The sequence below is a fragment of the Parus major genome, chromosome 2 (genome assembly GCF_001522545.3).
Source record: "Parus major isolate Abel chromosome 2, Parus_major1.1, whole genome shotgun sequence".
NCBI lineage: Eukaryota > Metazoa > Chordata > Aves > Passeriformes > Paridae > Parus > Parus major.
In genome coordinates, this window is record NC_031769.1 from 7267047 (window position 1) to 7287552 (window position 20506).

A 20506-nucleotide genomic window follows, 5' to 3' on the forward strand; every position below is an offset into this window, starting at 1 on the left:
AATCCTGAATGCAAAGAAGCAATGTGAGATGAAATCCTATTTTTTTTTTTTGATTAGCTTGTGTGGTTGGGCTTTTGGTGGTGTGTTTGTGGGGGTTTTGACTTGAATTTTAATTCAAAATGCTGTTACATAAAATATTCAGTGGAAAAGTGAACAGAGTGCAGAACAGAATGGGGGAAAAAAAGTTCTCTTTTTAAAATGATGTCATTTATAAGCTTTTTTGAGAACAAAAATCTATCTTTCTGTTATATCTCTTCTTGAAATCATCTCCAAAGTTTCTGCATGAATTTTGATTTTTTTCAGATTCTTCTGATAATCCTGGGATACTTCCCAGTTCTATAAGTTTAGAAATATGACCCTTAGTGTTTCACAAAGTACTTTTTAGAGCAGACTGTATGGAAATGTGATTTTATTTTTTTATGGAAGCTCTGCCTACAGCAGGATTTGGGATTCACAAAAGTGTGTCATCTTGCTCTCCCCCCACCCCCCAACTTCAGCTCGTAATTCCTCATGATGTGACAACTGGTTGCTGTAGAAATTATTAGGATTCAAGAGCATGATTTCACAGTCTGAGACGGATGAGCTTTTCACAATCCCCTTTTTGATCAGATTAGTGCTGACCCCTGAGCTGATCCTCAGCCAGGGGGAGCTGGGCCAGCCTCTCCTGCCAAGGCAGGGATTGCTGGTGGCTTTCCCTTCCCACAGCTCTGTCCTGCCCCAAGGCTGCTCCTTGTCTTCCCTGCAGCCTTCCCCTGACCTGTGCACAACATCCCTTGCACAGGCCTGCTTGGGCTCCTTGAATTCATGGTAATTACAGTGGCTGTCTCTGAGTTTAAGAGCAGCTCCCCCCTCAGCACCCCCACACTTGTAGCTAAAGTGCAAGAAAAAGATTAAATGACCATCCCAGATGACGCTCAGATGTATCTCTTGGTACAAGTCTAATTATGACCTCCACTGAGGCAATTATTCTGTCTTGACCTTAATGCCTTTTGCAAGCATCAATTAATAAAACTTCACATAATGTCCTGGTAGAACAGGAATTATTACAATCTTTTTAGAAATAGGCACAAACTTTTAGAAACTGAAGCACAATTATTGACCTGGTTTTAGATGAGATGAGAGAAATTAGGACACAAAACTGAAGTGAGAGCTTCACCTTAGTCCCTAGAAACCAAATAAAGTGCAGAGCCTGGTGTGAAAAGCCAGATCTGGCTGTTTTCAGCACATCCCTCTGCTCACCTCCAGCACAAACCCAGCAGTGCCCTTCAGTTTTGGTCACAGGATATGAGGGATGCACAGCTGGAGGGATGTGTCTGTGCAAGTCACTCTGCAGGAAGGCTGGGCTAGTCCCTAGTGATTTCCACAGGAGTAAGAACTTTTTCAACCCACAGGACACCCTGTAAGCAGGAGTCAAATGCCTGCTGTTAAAGCTGTCCCAGCTCTGTCAGACTGTTCTGCATCCTAAAGGGACTGATGGACTCTTACCTGCCTTTCAAATCCCAGAAAAAAGGAACAAATCGTTTCAGCCCTTCCCTTTTTACACAAATGACTCATAAGCATTTGCCTCCTACATTAGTTTTGCTTTTGCTCAAAGTTGAGTCATTGTCTTGTATTTGATTTAACAATAGCAGGGGGAAAAAAAATAGCCATCAGTAGCTACTGCATAAGACTAGATCAAAAGCAATTCCTTACAGGAGGCTTTCATGATAGCTAGATTAAAGATTTGAGAAACTGGTAAGAAATAGAACTGAAGAAAAACAGCTCCTAAAACCAAAGCATTATGTTTTCATGCCATTGTGCTTTTAAAATTGAAGGCAACAGTCTGAAAACAGGCATTGAAATAAAACTTACTTGAAGGGAATTATCTGGAGATCATTGTATTTATTGCATTTGTTTTGATTTTCCAGTCTTTGCCTCAGACTCTAGGCATGGACATTATTTAAAAGATTCAATACCTCACTTAAAAAATTAAACCTCACTTGATTATTGAACTGACCCATCCTAACCCTTAAATTGTCATGTATTATTTTGGAGTATCACCAGCAGGCTAGAAGTGGTGAGAACAGGACAGAAGGCAAGAGCTGTGTCCCCAGCAGCTGATGGATTTCAGATGCAATAGCTGAGGCTGTGCTGCCCCTTGGAGGCACAGCACAAAGTTGCATAAATCCATGAGGAGGGAAAGGATTAGTTATGGTGCTTTGAAATGAACTTGCTTTTTAACTCTGCCTTCTCTGCTCCCTTCTCCCCCAACACCCTGTGAATTGCCCAAAGAGCTGTCTGAAGGTTCTCCTTGCCCAGATTATATTGTGTGTGATGGTATAATTAACTGGATTAATAATTTTCCAGCTAAATGTTGGTCTTTTAGAATCCTTGCATGCTACAACTGTGGATATCTCAGCAGCTGTTGAGGATGAGCAGTGGTGGGATGGGAGGGTCAGGAGGTGCAGGGAATTGATGTGATTATTGTCTGTTTCTGTGGGGCAGGGAGTAGATTTGGGGATTTCCTTGCCTGTGAGTTTCCCCATTTCAGCAGTCAGTGGAGCTGTGACTCTGGCTTGTGGGCACTGCTGACAAACACCAGACCTGGAGCCATGGTGGGAGAAATTGTCACCCTGCTCATATGGCCCCTGTGCCAACACACTGAGACAAAGCAGCAGCTCACTTCTGCCCACTCAGGAACTCGGGATCTTTTAAAAACTCTCTCTGGAGAATGACCCAGCCAAAGTATTATTTTGTTCTAGAAATAACAGCACAAGGCTGTTTATGGCACACCTCTTGTTTAAGAGTTTGCCTATGAATTTTGGGCATCTGATTTTGACCTTGCAAGTGAGAGTAATTTGAATGGGATGCTGACCTGGCAAGTAGTGAACCAGGAAAGCTGGGCGTGCATCAGGAATGTTTCAGTGCTTTTGTGAGATTTAAAACAATTCAAGACTGAATAATAAACCTCAAAAGGAGAAATGGTAACTTTAGAAATAGTAACTTTTAGTGGAGTTGTTCTGGCTGTGTTAGCAGGAAGCCTGCAGCTGTGGGTAAGAGGTGGAGGTAGCACAAGAGAAGTGCAGTCCTAACAACAACTGAGCTGCCGTTTGGAAGGGTTATAGTGCAGTATCTCCCAGTTACTGAGGTCCAAGTTTATCCTTAATGACAGCTCTCACAGCTCAGCACTGCAGAATGCCACTGCAGCTGAAGGAAGCTCTAGGAAACATGGAGAAGCACCAGGTGTGTTTTCCTCTATCCCACTGAGACTTCAGAATCCAGCCCTGGCAGAGCTTCTTTCCCTGGGAGAAGAAAAAGGCAGCAACATGGTGGGTCTAGCCCAGGCTTGTCCCTGACTGAGCAAATTTGGTTTAAACCTGCCAACCTTCTGTTCCCTCACAGACCTGGTGTTCATCTGCATGAATTACTTGCTTGGACTTCGTAGAAATTGCAAATGCAAGTCCACAGTAAAAACCAAATCACAAAGAATTTGGCTTTGATTCCAGCAAAATAACTTTCCTGGGACATCCAGAGATGGTTCCTGCCCTGCCCCATGTTTAACCTGACCTTTTCCTGTAGGAAACCACACATTTGAAAGCACAGCTGAGATAGGGTTTAGATGGGAAACAGCCCCTTGCCTTCTAAAGAGCAGCTAAATTGTGCCAAAAGATGGAGAGTGACTTCTCCACTCTGACTTCTTTTCAAGCTTTTAGTTTAACTTAGTGGAAGGACTGTGTACTTTGATGACCACCTGAAAAAAGAAAGAAAGCATAAAATCATGGCTTGGTTGCAGTTTTCCTGAGTAAATGTCTATTTTTAGTTTCAAGAAAAAAACAATGAACCACAAGTGCATTCACAGAAATTGAAGGAGTGGATTTGTCTTCTCCACACATCAGTCCTCAGTGGACAAACCTGACAATTACTTTTCTTTATACCTTTTATAAAGAAATTTTAATATAAGAACTGGATCCTTAGTAAGTATGTATTACTGTTTATACCAGTTATGAATTTGGACTTAAAACCATATTAAACCATCTGTCTGAGTACAAGAGGCACTTTAGAAAGGTAATTTACAGGCAATTAGTCAGCCAGGTGGTTGTATTTGTAGCAGTGTATCATGGTCCCATTTTCAGTCTGGGAACATAATTTGCAAAAGAGAAACCAGATATCCTGTTAGCATTCCTTAAAGGAAAGTTCTTCACACTAAAAAAAAAAATAAAAATAAGAATTATAAAAATCTGTGTAATCATGGTGTAACCATGCTTTGAGTATTTTCATAACCTGGTGGAATCCTGCTAAGCCTGATGAAGATGAAACCTTCCACCCAACATGCCAACAACATAATTGGGATTTATAGCTGCAGGCTGGAGCACACAGTCTTTAGGGACTGGAGGGAATGACACAGAAATATCATTTGGAAGCAGCCTGAAGAGCAAGTCACAGGCTCCCTCCCTGCTGAGCCCTCCCTCGCAGGGGTGTTTGTGCTGAGCATCCCCCTCGGGCACTGCCCCTGGCATCAGCACCAAGGTGTTCAGCCAGCCCAGAGCTGCTGGGTTTTACAGGAGGAAAGTTACCAAGAAGAGATGAAAGGCAGCCAAGGAAGTCTTAGAAAGAAAGGACAATATATGTATTAAAATTGGCACCTCTGAGTGTAACCCACATCCAGATATTCCAGGAATAACCTGACTTTGAAAACTGGGTTTTAGTGATAAGTAATAAATGGCAAAGAGTACAAATCTTTCTGGTCCTACTCAGCAAGGACAGCAGCATTTTCATTGTAATTTCATAATATTTGCCATCAGGACATTTTGAGGCATTTCAAAACCTACATTTCATAGTCTGGCAGTGGGAAAGTTCTCACCTGCTTGCTATGTGCTGTGGTCTGGCTGTGCCAAGTGCCCAACAAACACCCCACAAAACCAGAGCCAGTCCCCAGACCAGGGAATAGTGAAATATTGCTCAGCCATGGCCTCAACACAGCAGCACTGCTGATGTCATGGATGTCAAGGTAAAAATATACTGGTGGAAAAGGAGCTGCTATGATCAGTCTTTTTTAATTTTTTTACTTTATTTTTTATGTGGGAATTGTCCTCAATACTAAATAGGAAGTTTTTTAAAGCTAGAGCAGGCTATGATGACCTTGGAAATTAAGATTATGCTACGTTAGGTATTGTGATTGTTGGGTAGATAAAAATGGAGCCATCTCCATCCTGCCAATAAGTGCAACAGATAAAGAGGGGAAAGAAGGGTATTTCTTTCCAAAGCCACCCTTAATCAGCAAAAAACAGCAGACAAAATTATCTTTGGTAGATGGGGATTTGTGCAGTGTGGGTTACATTTATTATCTGGCAGGTTATAAGCTGTATTTTAATTTCCGGTATTTTCCCGCTACATCTGAAGGAACAATAGGAGCTGGATCCACTGCATGTCATTTATAAGTCTGTGCATGTCATTTATATGGTAATGGGGGAGTTCACCCTCATCCCCAGTGATTCCTGCAAAATTCTGCAGGCTGGTTCTCAGCATATTTAGCTTTATCCAGCATAAATTAAAATGCACATTCATGATCTTTGAACAAAGCGGGCAGGGATAATTGGTAATTTGAGCCTGTTCTGTACAATGCAATTCAAAGTAATACTTATAATTTGCAGTTAATTAATCAGGGCTTTTTTTCCCTTCAAATTCTTAATTGCCTTTCTATGATATTGATTTTTAATAAGTTTTACTCCTACCAGTTTTAGTTCCAATTACACAGGCAATTTCTTGTCACTGTTACTGCATGGCCCTGTGTGTGTTTTTTATGTACATTTCTGTATATTTGGGGATATTTTTCAGAAATTTTTATATGCTGGTTTATGGATGGAATTTTTGTTGGCTGAAATTGAAAAGTTGAAAATAATGGAATCAGTGTACAGCCAAGAGAAACAAGGTACAGGAGGGAATAGAAAACTCAAATCAATACAATGACATTTTTAAAGAATTTTAACTATCAGGAATTCCATTGCCACTATGAACAGTCAACCTCATTTGGTATTTAATTCTCTATCCAATTAAAACTCTCTGTAGAAGACTCTACTTGTGGGAGCTTTAAAGTAAAGCCAGTGATCATTAGAGATACAAACTTTGGGCTCTCTGAGGAAATTCAGTTGGTAATAAATTAAAAAATAGTAATATTGGTGATTATAGATGTACGTGGGGATGATGCCTGTGATGGGAAATCTGCCATGGGCTCTGAGCACCCTGTGCCTGGCCAAGCCCAGCCCTGGCCAGCCTGACCTTGAATGACCAGAGGTGAGGCATCCACCACCTCTCTGGGCAACCTGTGCCAGAGCTTCACCACACTCATTGTAAAAAGCTTCTTTCATCTATCTAATCTACCCTTCTTCAATTTAAAATCATCACCCCTTTTCCTATCACAACTGGTTTTCTAAAAAATTTGTCCCCATCTTTCTCACAGGCTTCCTCCAAGTAATGAAAGGCTGCAATAAATTCTGCCTGGAGCCTTCTCTTCTCCAGGCTGAGCAACTCCAGCTCTCAGCCTCCATAGCAGAGGTGCTCCAGCCCTCTGATCCTCCTCCTGGCCTCCTCTGGACCCACTGGAAATTCCCCACCAGGCATTCTGCACACCAAACCCACTGGGGTTTATCTCCTGGCTCACTTACGGGGGTTTCTAGGCTGTCACTGACAGCCAGAGCTGCACAGACCTGGTTGGTGCCCAAGGGGCAGTCTCCCATTATTTTGTCAGTGGATTTAGGATTACTGCACTGGAGTCTACAGATGAAAAATATTGATAAAAGAAAGTATTTCCTGGTAGGAGGGATAAAAGAGATTTTGATGCATGGACATTATCCTTCAGGGATGTTTGTCTTTTCTTTATGCTTACCTGGGTCCAGAGTGGACCTTCAAGACAGGCTCCTAGGAAAGAACAGAATTCTGCTCAGCATGCAAGTGCCACAGCTCTGATAAACACAGTCAAACCCAATGATCCATCAGGGCACAACCTGATTACATACCATTACCTTCACCAATAATAAACATTCCTGCTATTTGATAAGAACAGTTTTTTCTGAAATATTGCTGTAAGCTAATTTGAATTCTGTTTTTATCCAGCTCTCTTTTTTTTTTATTATTATTCCTTGGTGATTCTATTGATCTCAGTAGTTCCTCTGATTATTCAGTCCTGTAAAACCAAATTCATCCTCTGAGTCATTATCAAGCTAAATCTCTCAGTTAGCCAGGTCCTGAGTCACTGTTCAAGTTGAAACCTCTGGGAATATTGCCATAACAGGGCAATATATACCCTGAGTGGTTTTTTAATGGCTGTTCAATGACTTCAGCTTTTTAAACCAGGTAAGGAATTAGGAGCTAGACTAAATTCAGTCCATGTGCTCCAGTTCCCATTTCATAAAGCAGAGCTGTATTTTGCAATATTAACTGACATTTATTAGCACTGAGACTAGGTGACTAGCAGGTGCTGCTCAGGGTGAATAAATCATGCAAGCAATTCACATGAAAGACAGCTTGTGCAAGTGCTGATAAAAGTCCATGGGGTTGAAGAATCAGGTTCTTTAATAGCAATGTCAGGCTGTTCAGTCTTCTTATCTCTCATATTTTTTTATGAAACATTAAAAGAGATTGCTTTTGGGCACTTGTGTTCTTGAACTATTGCAATCGTCTAATGAATTTTTGATTCAGAGGGTTTTGTGATCACTAACTTTCTTGATACATCTGTAGCTGTTGAAATGGATCCCCTGTGTCAAGGCTGGCTGCCCATCTTCCTCCTATCATAAACCCCACAGATTCGTTAGACAGAACCTGTAACTTTTAATTTAAAGGAAAGGTGGTGTTGAAGCTGCTCGAGCGTGTTTGAATAGAGAAATATTCAGCATATAATGAAAGCCCTGATTTGTCTCACTGCATTGCACAGATAAGCAAATTGCATTTCCAGCCATAGCAACCTGTTCAGCGGCTCCAGAGGGGTAAAGAAGAAAAGGATTTGTCTATAAGGAGCCCTGCTGCATTTGGGCCATGTGAATTCTGCCTGGTCTGGGTCCTTAGCAACTGAGAAGGTACAACAGGACCTTGCAGTGAGCGTTTACCCACGTCAGTGAGCTGCAAATTGCTCAGAAGGCTTCTGCCAGGAAATGTTTCTACAGATTTAGTGCCTTTAGCTAACAGGCTTTCATGAGGAGACAAAACAGGCTGTGGGTTTAAGTTTTTGCCAGGTGATGGAAAAACACACTCTTATTACACATTAGTGGCAGACAGCAGTTTGCCACTGCAGATGGGCTTCCTAGATGCATTTGCTCTTTGGACTGAGTGCTAGAAACAGGAATAGCTGAGGATAGGATCACTAATATTTCTATTTTCATAATTCAATCCCCATTTTCATTATTACATCTGGACATCCTGACAGATCACAGACCTGCTGGCATCTGCACGTCAGCCTTGTCATCATGGTCCAAAGGTTGTTTCTGACACCGGGACTGACTCACACAACCAAAGGACATTTACTAATTGTTAGGAGCAGTTGTGTGCATTAATCATCAATGCTCTTGAAAATTAAGGGTTCCTAAGGATAGTGACAAAAATCCAGAAGCATAGCAAAAGAAAATTCTAAAAAGAGGAGAGGGAAGATATGGAAGTAACTCAACATTTTTCTGGTGTGTTTATTTGAAAGAGGACAGCTTTTATTACAAATCAGACCCCAAAATAGTGATGTGCCAACAGGATAGTATGGCTTTGTGCATGACACCTGGCAACCCTGCCTGCCTGCTGTGATTGCTCTGGAGAGGTGCCAGACTTCCTGGGGAGCTGCTCATTGCTCCTGCTGGATGCCCAGGATCCATGTGAAACCTGGAGGACAGCTCATCCCCATGGGATTTGCAGAGCTCAGTGCACTCAGTGTGTCACCATGTGAAGGTGGCCTGGAGGAGACACTCTGACTAAACAGCTGAGTTCTCTTCTTTGTGAGAATTCACCTGTATGTCTCAGGTGACATCTCATACTTGTGTGTATCTGTTTTGTTAGGTGGTTGTTTGGGGCTTTTTTCCAACAAATCCATTTGCATGATTGAGGGAGATTTTAAAACATTCATGATTTCTTAGTTATTACAGTCTGAGTTTGGCCTCTTGTGTGTATTCTGTAGGGGCTGTAGAGGTTACCTGAAGATAGGATCAGGCTGGTGTTCAATAAATCCAGCTTTTGAAGCCCCCAACCACTCAAACAGTAAAGATCTTGTAGCTACTTGCCAATAGCCTTATAAACAACATTCCTAATGTCTTGACATATGGCACTCACAGAATCCTTTAGTGTTGGCAACACAACAAATGAGAAGAATCAATGGGTCAGGAAAAAAACAAAACAAAACAAGCAAACCACATTAAATTAACAGTTTCTAAATAGGGTGAAATTTATAGCCTCATAAAATCTCTTTTTCAAGAGCTTGGTCCCAGGCTAACATGATCCCATCCTGCTTCTTGGGGATTGGTGTCCTAATGATTGTCCTAGAGAAACATTGGTGGTTATTGCTGGTAGTTGGGAGTCAGGATGAGGGGGCCAGGTTGGAGTGCTCAGGATTTGCCCTGGCTGGCTGGCAGATTTGCCTCTGATGTGCACACTCTGGATTTGCTGGACACTGCTCTTCATTCCCACGTGTTCCCTCAGGGATCCTGGCCAGGCAGCAGCGAGCATCCCACAGTGACTTGTGTGCTTCCAGAGCATTGCAGCTTGTGGTGTTGTCACCCAGAGCTGCATGTCACACAAGTGAAGGTGGCTCACAGCCCATTTGTGTCCACATTTGGTGGGGTTTGCTGAGCCCGGGCTTGGCTCAGCTCTGCAGCAGCTCTGGGGCTTCTTTGAGATGTGGAGGCAAGACATGACCTTGCTGACCACACAGAACACATGAAGAGTGAGCATTTCAGCAAGAGCCACCCTGCTGAAATGAGCTTCTCTCATCTGGGCCCTCGGAATCCGGCAACAGGGAGGTGAAAGCACTGGCCAGACCCTCTCCTGCTGTCTGCACATGATGTTCTGCAGCAGCAAGGGCTGCCAGAGGCGTGAGCAGAACACAACCTGTGTTCAAGCAATTAAACCAGATGACAAAGAGGAACTGATGACACTTTCAGCCCTCACCTTCCCAGGGCTTGAGGAGATGCAGAACTCCTGGCTAGGCTCCTCTCCCTGAGATGAGGAGCTGCCACCTTCTCATGGCTGCCAAACACACGGGAGCTGCTCGCCCTCCACGATGAGATTTCAGATCAAGGGTTTGGTGTTTATAAAGTGCTCTTTAAAGCACATCCTCAAGAATGCCATAAAAGCAAGTAATACTTTATTCTTCCTAAGCTTGTTGCCTGTCAGTAGCAGAGGAGAGCGTGTTCTGTTATTCCTAAAGGCTCACAGGGGTGAGCATTGCAGCTTGTTTTTCCTAAGGATCTCTGGGAGAATTGCAGCTCATTTTTCTTAAGGATCTCCTGGACAAGAGCACAAGCAGCTTGAGAAGGGTTGCTGTTTGCATACAGATTCACAGAATATTCTGAGCTGGAAAGGATCCACAAGGATCATTGAGTTCGAATCTTGAGTAAAATGCCTGCACAGGGATCAAACCCACACCCTTGGCACTATCAGCACCATGCTCTGACCAGCTAAACAGTGTCAGGAACTATGGAATTAGGTTGAGCCCTTAGTTTGACCTCAGCCACATAAATTTTTATGTTTTCTAGAAAAGGTTGCTGAATTGTTCAGCAGCCCTGCAAAATAGCACTTTTTTTTCCACCTGACTCAATTAGACAACTGTGAAAGAAGATTAATTGCTCTGAAATCAATTGTACTGCAGGGCTATTGCTGACATCAGCAGAAGATAATGTCAACACATGAAAATGTAGATTTGGTATGGTAATCTAAAACAGTTTTATACAATTTGCATACACATAGCTACTTTTTAACACTCATTTTATGTCTATTACAGTGATTTAATGGAAGTCAGTGTAGACCTACACTGCAACAAGTGAGAGAAAAACTTGGTTGCATAGAATAAAAGGTCATTTTCCATCCCTGAAACACGTGTCAGGAAAGGCGAATATGAACAATGAGTTCTCCCTAACTGGCTAAAAATACTTGCTTTCACACTCCACAATAGTAATCGATTTGGACATGTGGTTGGTGCTTTGAGATGATCTAGTAATTGATTTTAAAACAGATGGCAGCTGTCAAATAAGCATTTGTATTTATTTGATGTTTCTATGAGAACCCTTGGGGTTTCACTCTCTCAGTAGTCTTTGTTTTCTCCTTTCCCAGACCCTCTTGCTGTTCTCTGATCTCTCTTCCTCTCATGTTCTTTTGATACATCCTACTGACAATTTCTTTTGAGCTTTCTTTCCCAACATAAGCCATGGCCTTTATGTCAGGCTTTAATTTCATTTTGCTTAAAATTCCTTTTTATTAACAGTTTTAATAAAACAGCAAAATGTCTTCAGCACACCAAATATTTCATGATCTGAGCATCAGCTACAATACATCACACAAACAGAACCATTGGCTACCCTCCCCAGAACTGCTGTACTTCACAAAATCAGCAAGAAATAGCACTGGTCCTGAGAGCTTTTGAACCTTAAATTGCTAATGTCTTCGAATTTTATTTTTTTATGTTTTTAGTGATAGAAAAGAGTTGCAATGGTACAGGTCAGACTGTCAGAGGACTGGTCTGTCTGAGCATCTTTGTCTTCTTGTGCAAGTCTCTCTTTCTGTTAACTCACATGAAAATTACAAGTTATTTTTGTCTTTTAACAGGAAGGCCCAGGAAAAGGTGGGGGTTTTTTTACTTGAAAATTATCTTTTTTCTGTTTTTTCTCCTGATACCCAAGTAATCTCTAAGCTACCAATGGATTTCTCAGTCACTCACTGGTGAAGGCTTCATCTTTTCCAAGCAGCAAGACAGAACTTTGCCACCTTCAACAGAAAGGCAAAATTCACAAATATGACTCAGGATGGACAAAGGCTGCAGAACTAGTTGGATTTTAGAGGAGCATGAAGAAACCTCCATGGCCATGGCATTTACATGTATATGTTTGTTAACAAAGAGGAGCTCTGCCAGTCTAGAGCTCTGTGCAAGCCTGGGAACTGGATTTGTCATGGAAATGTCTTTAGAAATGGCCCAGTGGCAGATTATGGTTCAGAACAGTAAAACCATCTCTGGATTTCCAAATGTGGTGCATACAACAGTTTGGTTTCTTTTCCAGAATCTTCTGGTTGCCACAGAGGTTGCATAAGATAAAGACCTGGTGCTTTTCCCTGCATTGAGTCTGTCAAGGAAGTCAGATGTCTAAATGCAGTTCACTGGGACTGTGAATTAGAGATGGATGTGATAATTATAAAATTTTGAATTCTATGGCTAAAGTTGCTGTACAGGTATCAAAAGGAATAGCAAAATCCACTTGTGAAGGTCTTTACAGGACTGGGATGGATTTTATGCATGGAGGAATGAGCCAGAGGATTTCTGGGGTCTCTTCCAGATTAATTTGCTGTGGTTCCTTGAGAAGTTTGTTACCTGAAGTGAGATAAAATCTCCATTTCACTGCTCTTTCAATTGCTGTGGGAATTAAATTGCAGTTTGAAACAATCTGGTAGCTGCTTAACTTTATATATGCTGGGCTAATTTTTGGTAAGAGACCTGCTAGAAGTGTCCACCCAACTTCTGATCCACTGTTCAGTCTTTCCAGGGATTACCCACATGGTATCATAGCCAAATGCTACATCCAATATCCAGATATTAACCACAGCCTGTTGCTTGTCAGCTGAGAACCACTGCAAGGGACTTGTCATTCTGCTCCCTGATGTGAGCAGGAGAGCTTCTGTCAGGAAACACATCCTTCACATTCCCATTTTGGGCAGCCTGGCTTACTCTGGGTGCTGCTCAGGCCTTGATTGCAAAGACAGCCACCCTTATGAAATGAAATGCACTATTGCAGCAACCTTGAATTCATCTCTGGGAACCTTCCTCTCATCACACCTCTGGTTTTTTCCTCCAGTTTCTGTTCTCCTCCAATGATACTCAAGCCTCTGACAGGACACATACCCAGTTGTCACTGAATATACTCTGACCTAGGACTTCAGATCCTCCTCCTGGTGGTCTGTTAACCTAGAATACTCTTTGTTTCACACACCTTTGAAATGATTATTCAATTGGGCCTTACTCAGCTAGAAAATGGATTAAAATACACATCCTGCAACATTTCCCTGAGCACAAACACCTCACTGGCTGTGCATGTGCCCACTGAAGAGTCACTGCTCGTGAGCAGGGTCAGCCAGCTGTTTCAGACTGATTCACTATCGAATGTTCTGAGATGGACTGAGCACTGACTTGTCCCAAACCCTGTGCTTGAACCCAGCCAGCAGGTCTGAGCAGCCCTTGTTCAGCTAAGGCAACCACACACCTTACTCTCACTGTTTTTCAAGTTTGCACACCCTGTTGGGGCTGGCAAGCAAAACTGTGGAGAAAGAAGGAGCACAAAGCCACCAGGATCTGACTGTGAGGAATCTCAGCAGCTCACTCAGCATCCTGACATCATGTAGCACTCAGCAGCTGCAGTCTCTGGGGAAGAGGGCAAAGGGTTTGATCAATTATGACTTTATGCTCTCAGTCAGGAGGTCATGATCCAAATACATAGGGGGGCTTTAGTGATTAAGGAGAATCTGTTTTTTCATACACATGAGGCAGGATCTGAACTAACTTTAGAAAGACCCAGCAGTATTGAATGCAGCTGATTTTCAGAGCATGTGCTAAATGCAAACACAAGGAATAAACTGTCTCCAAGAACAAATTGTCTGCAAATCAATTTTTCTTTCAGCTGAAAGAAGTTTCTGGTACTAATCCATTCTACAGGCATAAGAATGTTCTCTGGTTGGCTAAAACTAACTGATCTCTCTAATAGCAGCAAGGTCCTGGCTTTGTTTCAAGGCAAAGGTTCACTCAATTAAATCTCATTAACAGAGGACCACAAAACCTGCACTAAAACCTTTCTGGGTGTGTGACCTTCAGCAGAACTGCTTCATTAAGTCTGAGATCCTGGAGAAAATGTTTGCTGAATAAAGTCATTCCTAATTAATGTTAAAATGTCAAGGATTCATCTGCCATCCATCTTTACTCCTTTTCCTTTATGCTCTTCATTATCTCTTTAATGGGTAACCAATATAAAAGTCAAAAGCATCTTTTAAATATACACATAACAGGTGGGACAATGCAGCAAAGCAAATTTGCCAGATGTACTTTCCCATGAAATGTCTTTAACTTCCTAAATATCTTTCCAAAACCCCACTTACATGCTGCCATTAAGCTTTGATTAATTAATTTGTTATTTCTGAAAACCATACGTATCAAGGATGAATTTTCCCTTGTACCCTTTCTCATGTTACCTTGAGTTTTATTCCAAGCCATATGCAAGTCTTGATTAACAAAGTGTTTATTTACCTTGTGATAAATATAATTGTCTGTTCTCCAAGGATTGCTTATTCAATTTTTTATTTTTTTTTTTAATTAAACAGTGTCTGGTGAGTTTTTACTCTTCAGACCAGAGGGATGTCCTGGTTGGACTGGGGGTCATCAGAAGGGGGTGTACAAGCCTGGTGGGTCTGAACTGAGAAAATGCCCATCCATTTTTCCAATGACCAGTGATGGCAGCAGGCATTGGAGCTCCTGTGTAGCAGGACTTCATGGTGAAACAGCCAACAACCTCTTTCATTTTTATTCTCACATTAAAGTAATGGGACCCATCTTCCTGCCCATCAATCTGTAGAGCATATGCAAGCCCTTCTGGTGGTTTAAATAGCAATGACTCACATGATATTAAGCCTCTTAATGAAAATGGATTACATTATTGTCTTTCACAAAATGGGAGGTTTAAAAAGCCAAGTTAATGTCTTCCAAATGTCAGTAACTGGAGACACTTTGGACCAAGAGTAAATTTTATAACTTTTCTGCATATCTGTAAGGTGAATTCCTCTTTACAATGAAAGGTATTGGATTATATGAAAGGTATGTGAAATTAGAAGCTTATTTGAATTTAAATTTAATGAGAACAAGTTTAGTTAATTAAAAGTAATTAATTAAAAGTAATTTCATGATGGAAATATTGTTTTCTCCTTACATACTTGAACTCTGACATGTTTGCATTGGCATCTTCCTGACCACCTTTTCAATGGTAATTATATTACTGAAATACCAAAAATGCCAATATTCAGTGGTATAAAGGATCAGGCTCTAACCCTGGCTACTTTTGGCAAATTGCCTTGCAAAAGTGATTTAAAAAATGAAGTAGGGGTAAAAGTCAAGATGGTATCCAAGGTACAGACTTTAAGGACTGGTATCTTGAAGTTATAGATTATATATATATTTTATATATATATATATTTCATAAGTTATAGAAAATTTCAATATTTATTTATTCCTAACTGGCAACAGAACTAAGGAGGATTTAAATTGTTGCTGAAGTACTTGTATAAACAGTGTTTGAATTGATTGATATGTGTCTAGTGTGATGCTGTGAACCCTAATCATGTGCAGGACACATGGCAGGAGCAGCAGGGCCTTTTATGCTGTCATGAGTGTGTACTAATATGAATAATTTGATGTTTCTTCAGCAAAGGTAATTAAGCCTAATAACCTATAAATACAGAGTAATTGTTATCAATTGTGTTCATTTGTGTATATGGCATAATTTGATGAGTATTTTTGATTGATATTCCTGTGGCAACCTCCCTGTGCTGTGATCAGACTGGGATTTTCATATCTGCACTGTTTCATTTATTACTAACTAGTAATTTACCTCTAATAGCCTTTTTTTTTTTTTCCTTCTGTTCTCTCTCTCTTTTTTTTTAATTAGAGGAGATCTTGAAGACTCACATTGCTCATTGGTGGTCTCCTGATGGCACCAGGCTGGCATATGCAACAATTAATGCCTCCAGAGTCCCCACCATGGAGATCCCCATTTATACAGGCATCCTTTACCCTACTGTTAAAACATATCATTATCCAAAGGTAAGGGAAAGTAAAATAATCAGTCCTGCTGCTCTATCAGAAATTAGTAATTGTTTATTTCCAGTAGGCTCAGACAGGAGACTAATAATGCACACTCATAAACAATGAAAATAAACAGATCCAAGGGAAGATCAGCTGTTCCCCAGAGTCTGTGCTCTCCATCACTCTTTAGCTGCATTTGTAAAATTGAACTTCTCTGGTCCTGTGAGAATTAGTAATTCAACATAAAATGGAAATAAAATTTTAAAATCCTTGATTTTTACACACACAAAAGCAATTGTCCTTCCATGCTGGAACAGATGGAAGTTGAATGGTGTCTGACAGTTTGGAACTTCTATATTTCTATATTTGGATATATTTCTATATTTAGATATGCTTCTATATTTAGATACATTTCTATATTTAGATTATAGATCATAGATAAGTACACACATACATACATATATTCTGTATTTAGATAGATTCTCTTTTGTATAGAAAGAAAATGTAGTATATGGGCATCCTTAGAATATCCAGGATGGTCTAATATCAGAGGAGACGTTGGTTTTAGAGATTTGCTGTGCCTGAAAGACAGAAAAGATTTAAGAGCCAATCTCCCCTTGAGTGCAGAGACCTGCAGTGGATGCACAGCACTGACACAGCTCTCTCCCAGCACAGACTCACTGCTGCTATTGCTGTCATTTCCTGATCTGAAGCAGCACAGGGGTGTCTGCTGCAGTCATTCCTTCTGGGTTTCTTGCTTTAAGCACTGATTGCCTAAGACCTCACATGCTGGTCCAAATTGAGCCATAATTTAGCAGGAGAGGTGCAGGTTTTGTGGAAATCACAATGGTTCAGTAGGGGGTACCTTTTCCTACAGTACAAAATGAATCAGTATTTTACTATATCAACCATCATCCTTTTAGTCAACCTTTTGTCAAAAGGTGCAGGAAATAGCAAAATTCCTAGCTGCCATGAAAAGTAGGATTTTTCACTAAGGTTAGAAGTGTCCTGGGTAAAATTGCCCTTTGTTTGTGCCTGCCTGCCTCTCCACACCTCTGTGCCACATCCCTGGATCTGCAGTCTCCCTGTGAAAGACCACAGCAGTCCAGTCCACATCCCATTCAATGGGAATGCTTTTTATAGGCCATGGGGATACAATAAATCAAAACCATTCTGTGTTGTATATGATATGGTAATTTCTTCTTTTTTAAAATCCAGGCTGGAATGGAAAATCCAACAATTTCTTTGCATGTGATTGGTCTGAATGGGCCCACTCATGACCTGGAAATGACTCCCCCGGATGATCAGAGAATGAGGTAGGTTCTTCCTCACACTTGAATGCTGACTGGGGTTTTAGATCAGAACCTTTTTTCAAGATCATTTTACAGTTTTTAACACTGGACCTTTCTCTGCTGCTATTGGAAAGTTTCATTTTGCATAAATCTGCTTTTTTTTTTTTTCAAAATAATTTCCTTTTACCTGTATTTTATAGAACATTTTATTATAACTGGTTTGCAATCAATAACTCTAAAAGAATCCAAACCTATTTATGCGAAAGAAGATGTATGATCTGTGCTCAAACCAGATGGACATTTGCCTTTCAAAAATACAACTTCAGAGCTGTGTACAGCAGGAATTCAGGATCACAGTCTCCCCATCACAGTATCAGAATGGTGGCTCCTGAGCAATATAATTTCTCTTTGGTGGCATCCTCTGTAAACAGAGAGAGTCAGAAAGGTTTTAATTACAGCAATAACTTCCAGCTGCAGGATCCAAGTGTTGTTCATAAATTTGTTCTATATGGTTATTGCTGGCCGTAATTTATTTGGTTGCAATCAATATTGCAAAATGATACAAAATACATCATAATTAATTAGTGCCTGTATATTTCATCAAAACCATGGCAATTGCCATCTCTAGGGATGATAGAAGTAGTGCTGCCAGAGCAATAGGGGTGTATTTTCATTATGCATAAATTTCCTGAAATGAGAAGATTAGTGTGATAGTATTTTATTAAAATAGGCAAGAGGGATGTGCTGTACATCCAGTTAAAGAAGGGAGTTTCAAGAAAGCAGGGGAAGCTGGTGATAAGGATCTTCCAGCAGACACATCCTATCTGAAGCATTTCAGTGTGCTCAGTACAGATGATATATGGACAGAGTGGTATTTCGTGTTCTTTTTATCTGGAGCAAAGTGATTTAGTACAATTAATAAAGCTGATAATAAAGTAGAAATATGCCACAGCCTTTTTTCTTTCAAAGCTGAAAGGAGATAGAAATTTTCCACAGGAATTGGATATTTTTCAAGAAAAGAAACACAACAATAAAATAAAAAAACAAAACAATAAAAAAACCCAAAGCTGATTATAGGAAAACATTCTTGGGGTAAAAGTGTAATACTGATCACTTTTCTTTTTTAAGTATCTTTCATTCTGAACATTTTTGTCAAGGTCTCTCCAATGCCATGCTTTTCCATGAAAAAAAGAAAGGGAAGGGAAGGGGTTGAAATTGAAGCAGGGAGAGTAGTGTTGCAATATTTAATGCCTGACAGGCACTTTTTATTTTGGTGAAAACCACTGGACCTCTAGATGGTCAGAATTGGACCATGACCCAACTTATTTCTTATATTTGCATCTCAGGTGGAAAACTGAGGGATGATATTATCTCCCTCAAGTGCAGAAATCATCACTGGCCCTGGCGTGGGCCAGAAACAAATAAATAATGGGAAAGCTCAGCCAGCTCCAGTCTGGATCTGAGGAGTTCTCTGTGCCCCAGGGACCGTGGGCTGGGCTGCTGCCTGTCCCATGGTCTGTAACAAATCACTGTCTGCTCTTTGTGGTGGTTGTGGCTTTGTTACCATGGTCACACTGTAGGTATTCATGTTGTAGGGTCACACCTCGTGTTTGGGAATCCTGTGTCCAGGAGGCAGCTGTGGAAAGCTGGGGTGTGGACAGGGTCCTGGGAGGGTGCTGCACAATGACCTCAGTCTCAGATGATTGCAAACCAAACCAACAATGTCTTTCCTGGGGTGTGGAAATCCATTGCAAAACTCAGGATGGCTTCACCCTTCCTAACGGGGCTCAGACAAGGTGTCCCTTCCCTTCTGCTCTGATGTGGATGTCTATAAACACCCTGGTCAAGGACCTGCTAGATTTCATTCTGTGGAGGAAACAGGCTCTCCTTTCAATCAGCTGCACATAAAATGTGGGACAGATCAGGGAGAGGGGGCTTGGGAATCGCACTGATTTCCCATTTCTCTCCACTGGCTCTCAACCAGGGCAACTGCAGGAGCAGCAGATATTTAAAATTAGCTGAGATGGATCACACCTTCTTGTCACATTTTCCTCTGCAAAATTGGAACCATAAAACTTGGGTGTCCTGTAGCAGAGATGTGAAGGGAAGTAAATGAAATTAAAGACTCCACACTACTCAAAAACTAGAATAATGACTATCCAGGTATCTGCAGTTATCTGTGGGCTGGGTTATCCATGGTCTTGATGGCCAGAAGAGGGTTAAGAGAGAAATTGAGACTCCATGCCCTTCTCTGGGGTGGTAGGGAAAGCCATGATTCTCCTAAAACAATCATTGAAAGTTCATGAGAAAGAACTGCAGCTCCTGTGTTTAAACAGTGAGAAGGATGTAAAAAACTGAATATATGTCCTTGAAACTTTAAATTGGATTTATGGAAAAAATGCTCCAAGCCACAATAAGTACTAAAATCGCATTCCTTTTCTGGAGAGACTGAATCTGCTCAGTTCATTTTGGAGAGAAAGAAGAGACAGTTATACAGTTTAATTTTGCTTTGCTGGTTTTTTTTTCCTCTTAGGGCCTACACTGTTGCTGATAAAGAGTAAAATTACAAGTTTATTTCAGGCCCTAAATTTTCAGACTGCTGTTGTCTCACCTGGGCATATCCTTCTCCCCAGTGCAGTGGATGCAAGCATTGAGGCCTTTTGTTCCTTTTTCCCACAGCCAGTTTCAGGCACTAAATATTACTGAAAAGCACAAAATCAATTTCCAGCTTGTTATTTTTTTAGACAAACAGACCTTTGTGCTTTTGCCCTTTCTCTTCAGTATATGCAGGAGCTCTTGCCAGAACACAAAGGACTTTCCAGCAGCACAGCACTTTATTTCCAGTGAGAGCAACAATTCCTTATACATATTTTATAGCAAACAAATGAACTAATATTTTTTTTATAGACTGTATGCTGCAAAAAATCCTACTTTAAGGATGCTTTGGCCTGCATGGCCCAGCAGTATATTATAACATCACCAGCTTTGGCAGTTCAGCCAGAGCTGTGCCCTACAAATGAAGCAGTGGAGCCCTGAATTGCTGCAGAGGTGGACATCTGCTAGCACCATGCCCTGGCTCTGAGAAGGCAACCATCAGTGATTTTATTCCTGTATTTTCCAGCCCAGCCTAAGTGGTTGCAGTCCCCACTATTGTAGGGGGTTTTTCCTGAAGATACTGATTACAGGAGTGTGCAGCCCACACCCATGATTTTCTCCAAGGATC

General features: G+C 41.1%; 1 protein-coding gene across 4 annotated transcripts in view; it reads left to right on the forward strand.

The window, feature by feature from the left end:
* The window catches only part of DPP6 (dipeptidyl peptidase like 6), a 539231-nt gene that overhangs the window by 470578 nt on the left and 48147 nt on the right, over positions 1 to 20506 (forward strand). For all 4 annotated transcript variants that reach the window (XM_015619741.2, XM_015619742.1, XM_015619739.2 and 1 more), the window contains exons 9-10: positions 15855 to 16009; positions 17210 to 17307. In XM_015619741.2, coding sequence (XP_015475227.1) covers positions 15855 to 16009; positions 17210 to 17307 — 253 coding nt within the window. The remainder of the gene's footprint in view (positions 1 to 15854; positions 16010 to 17209; positions 17308 to 20506) is intronic.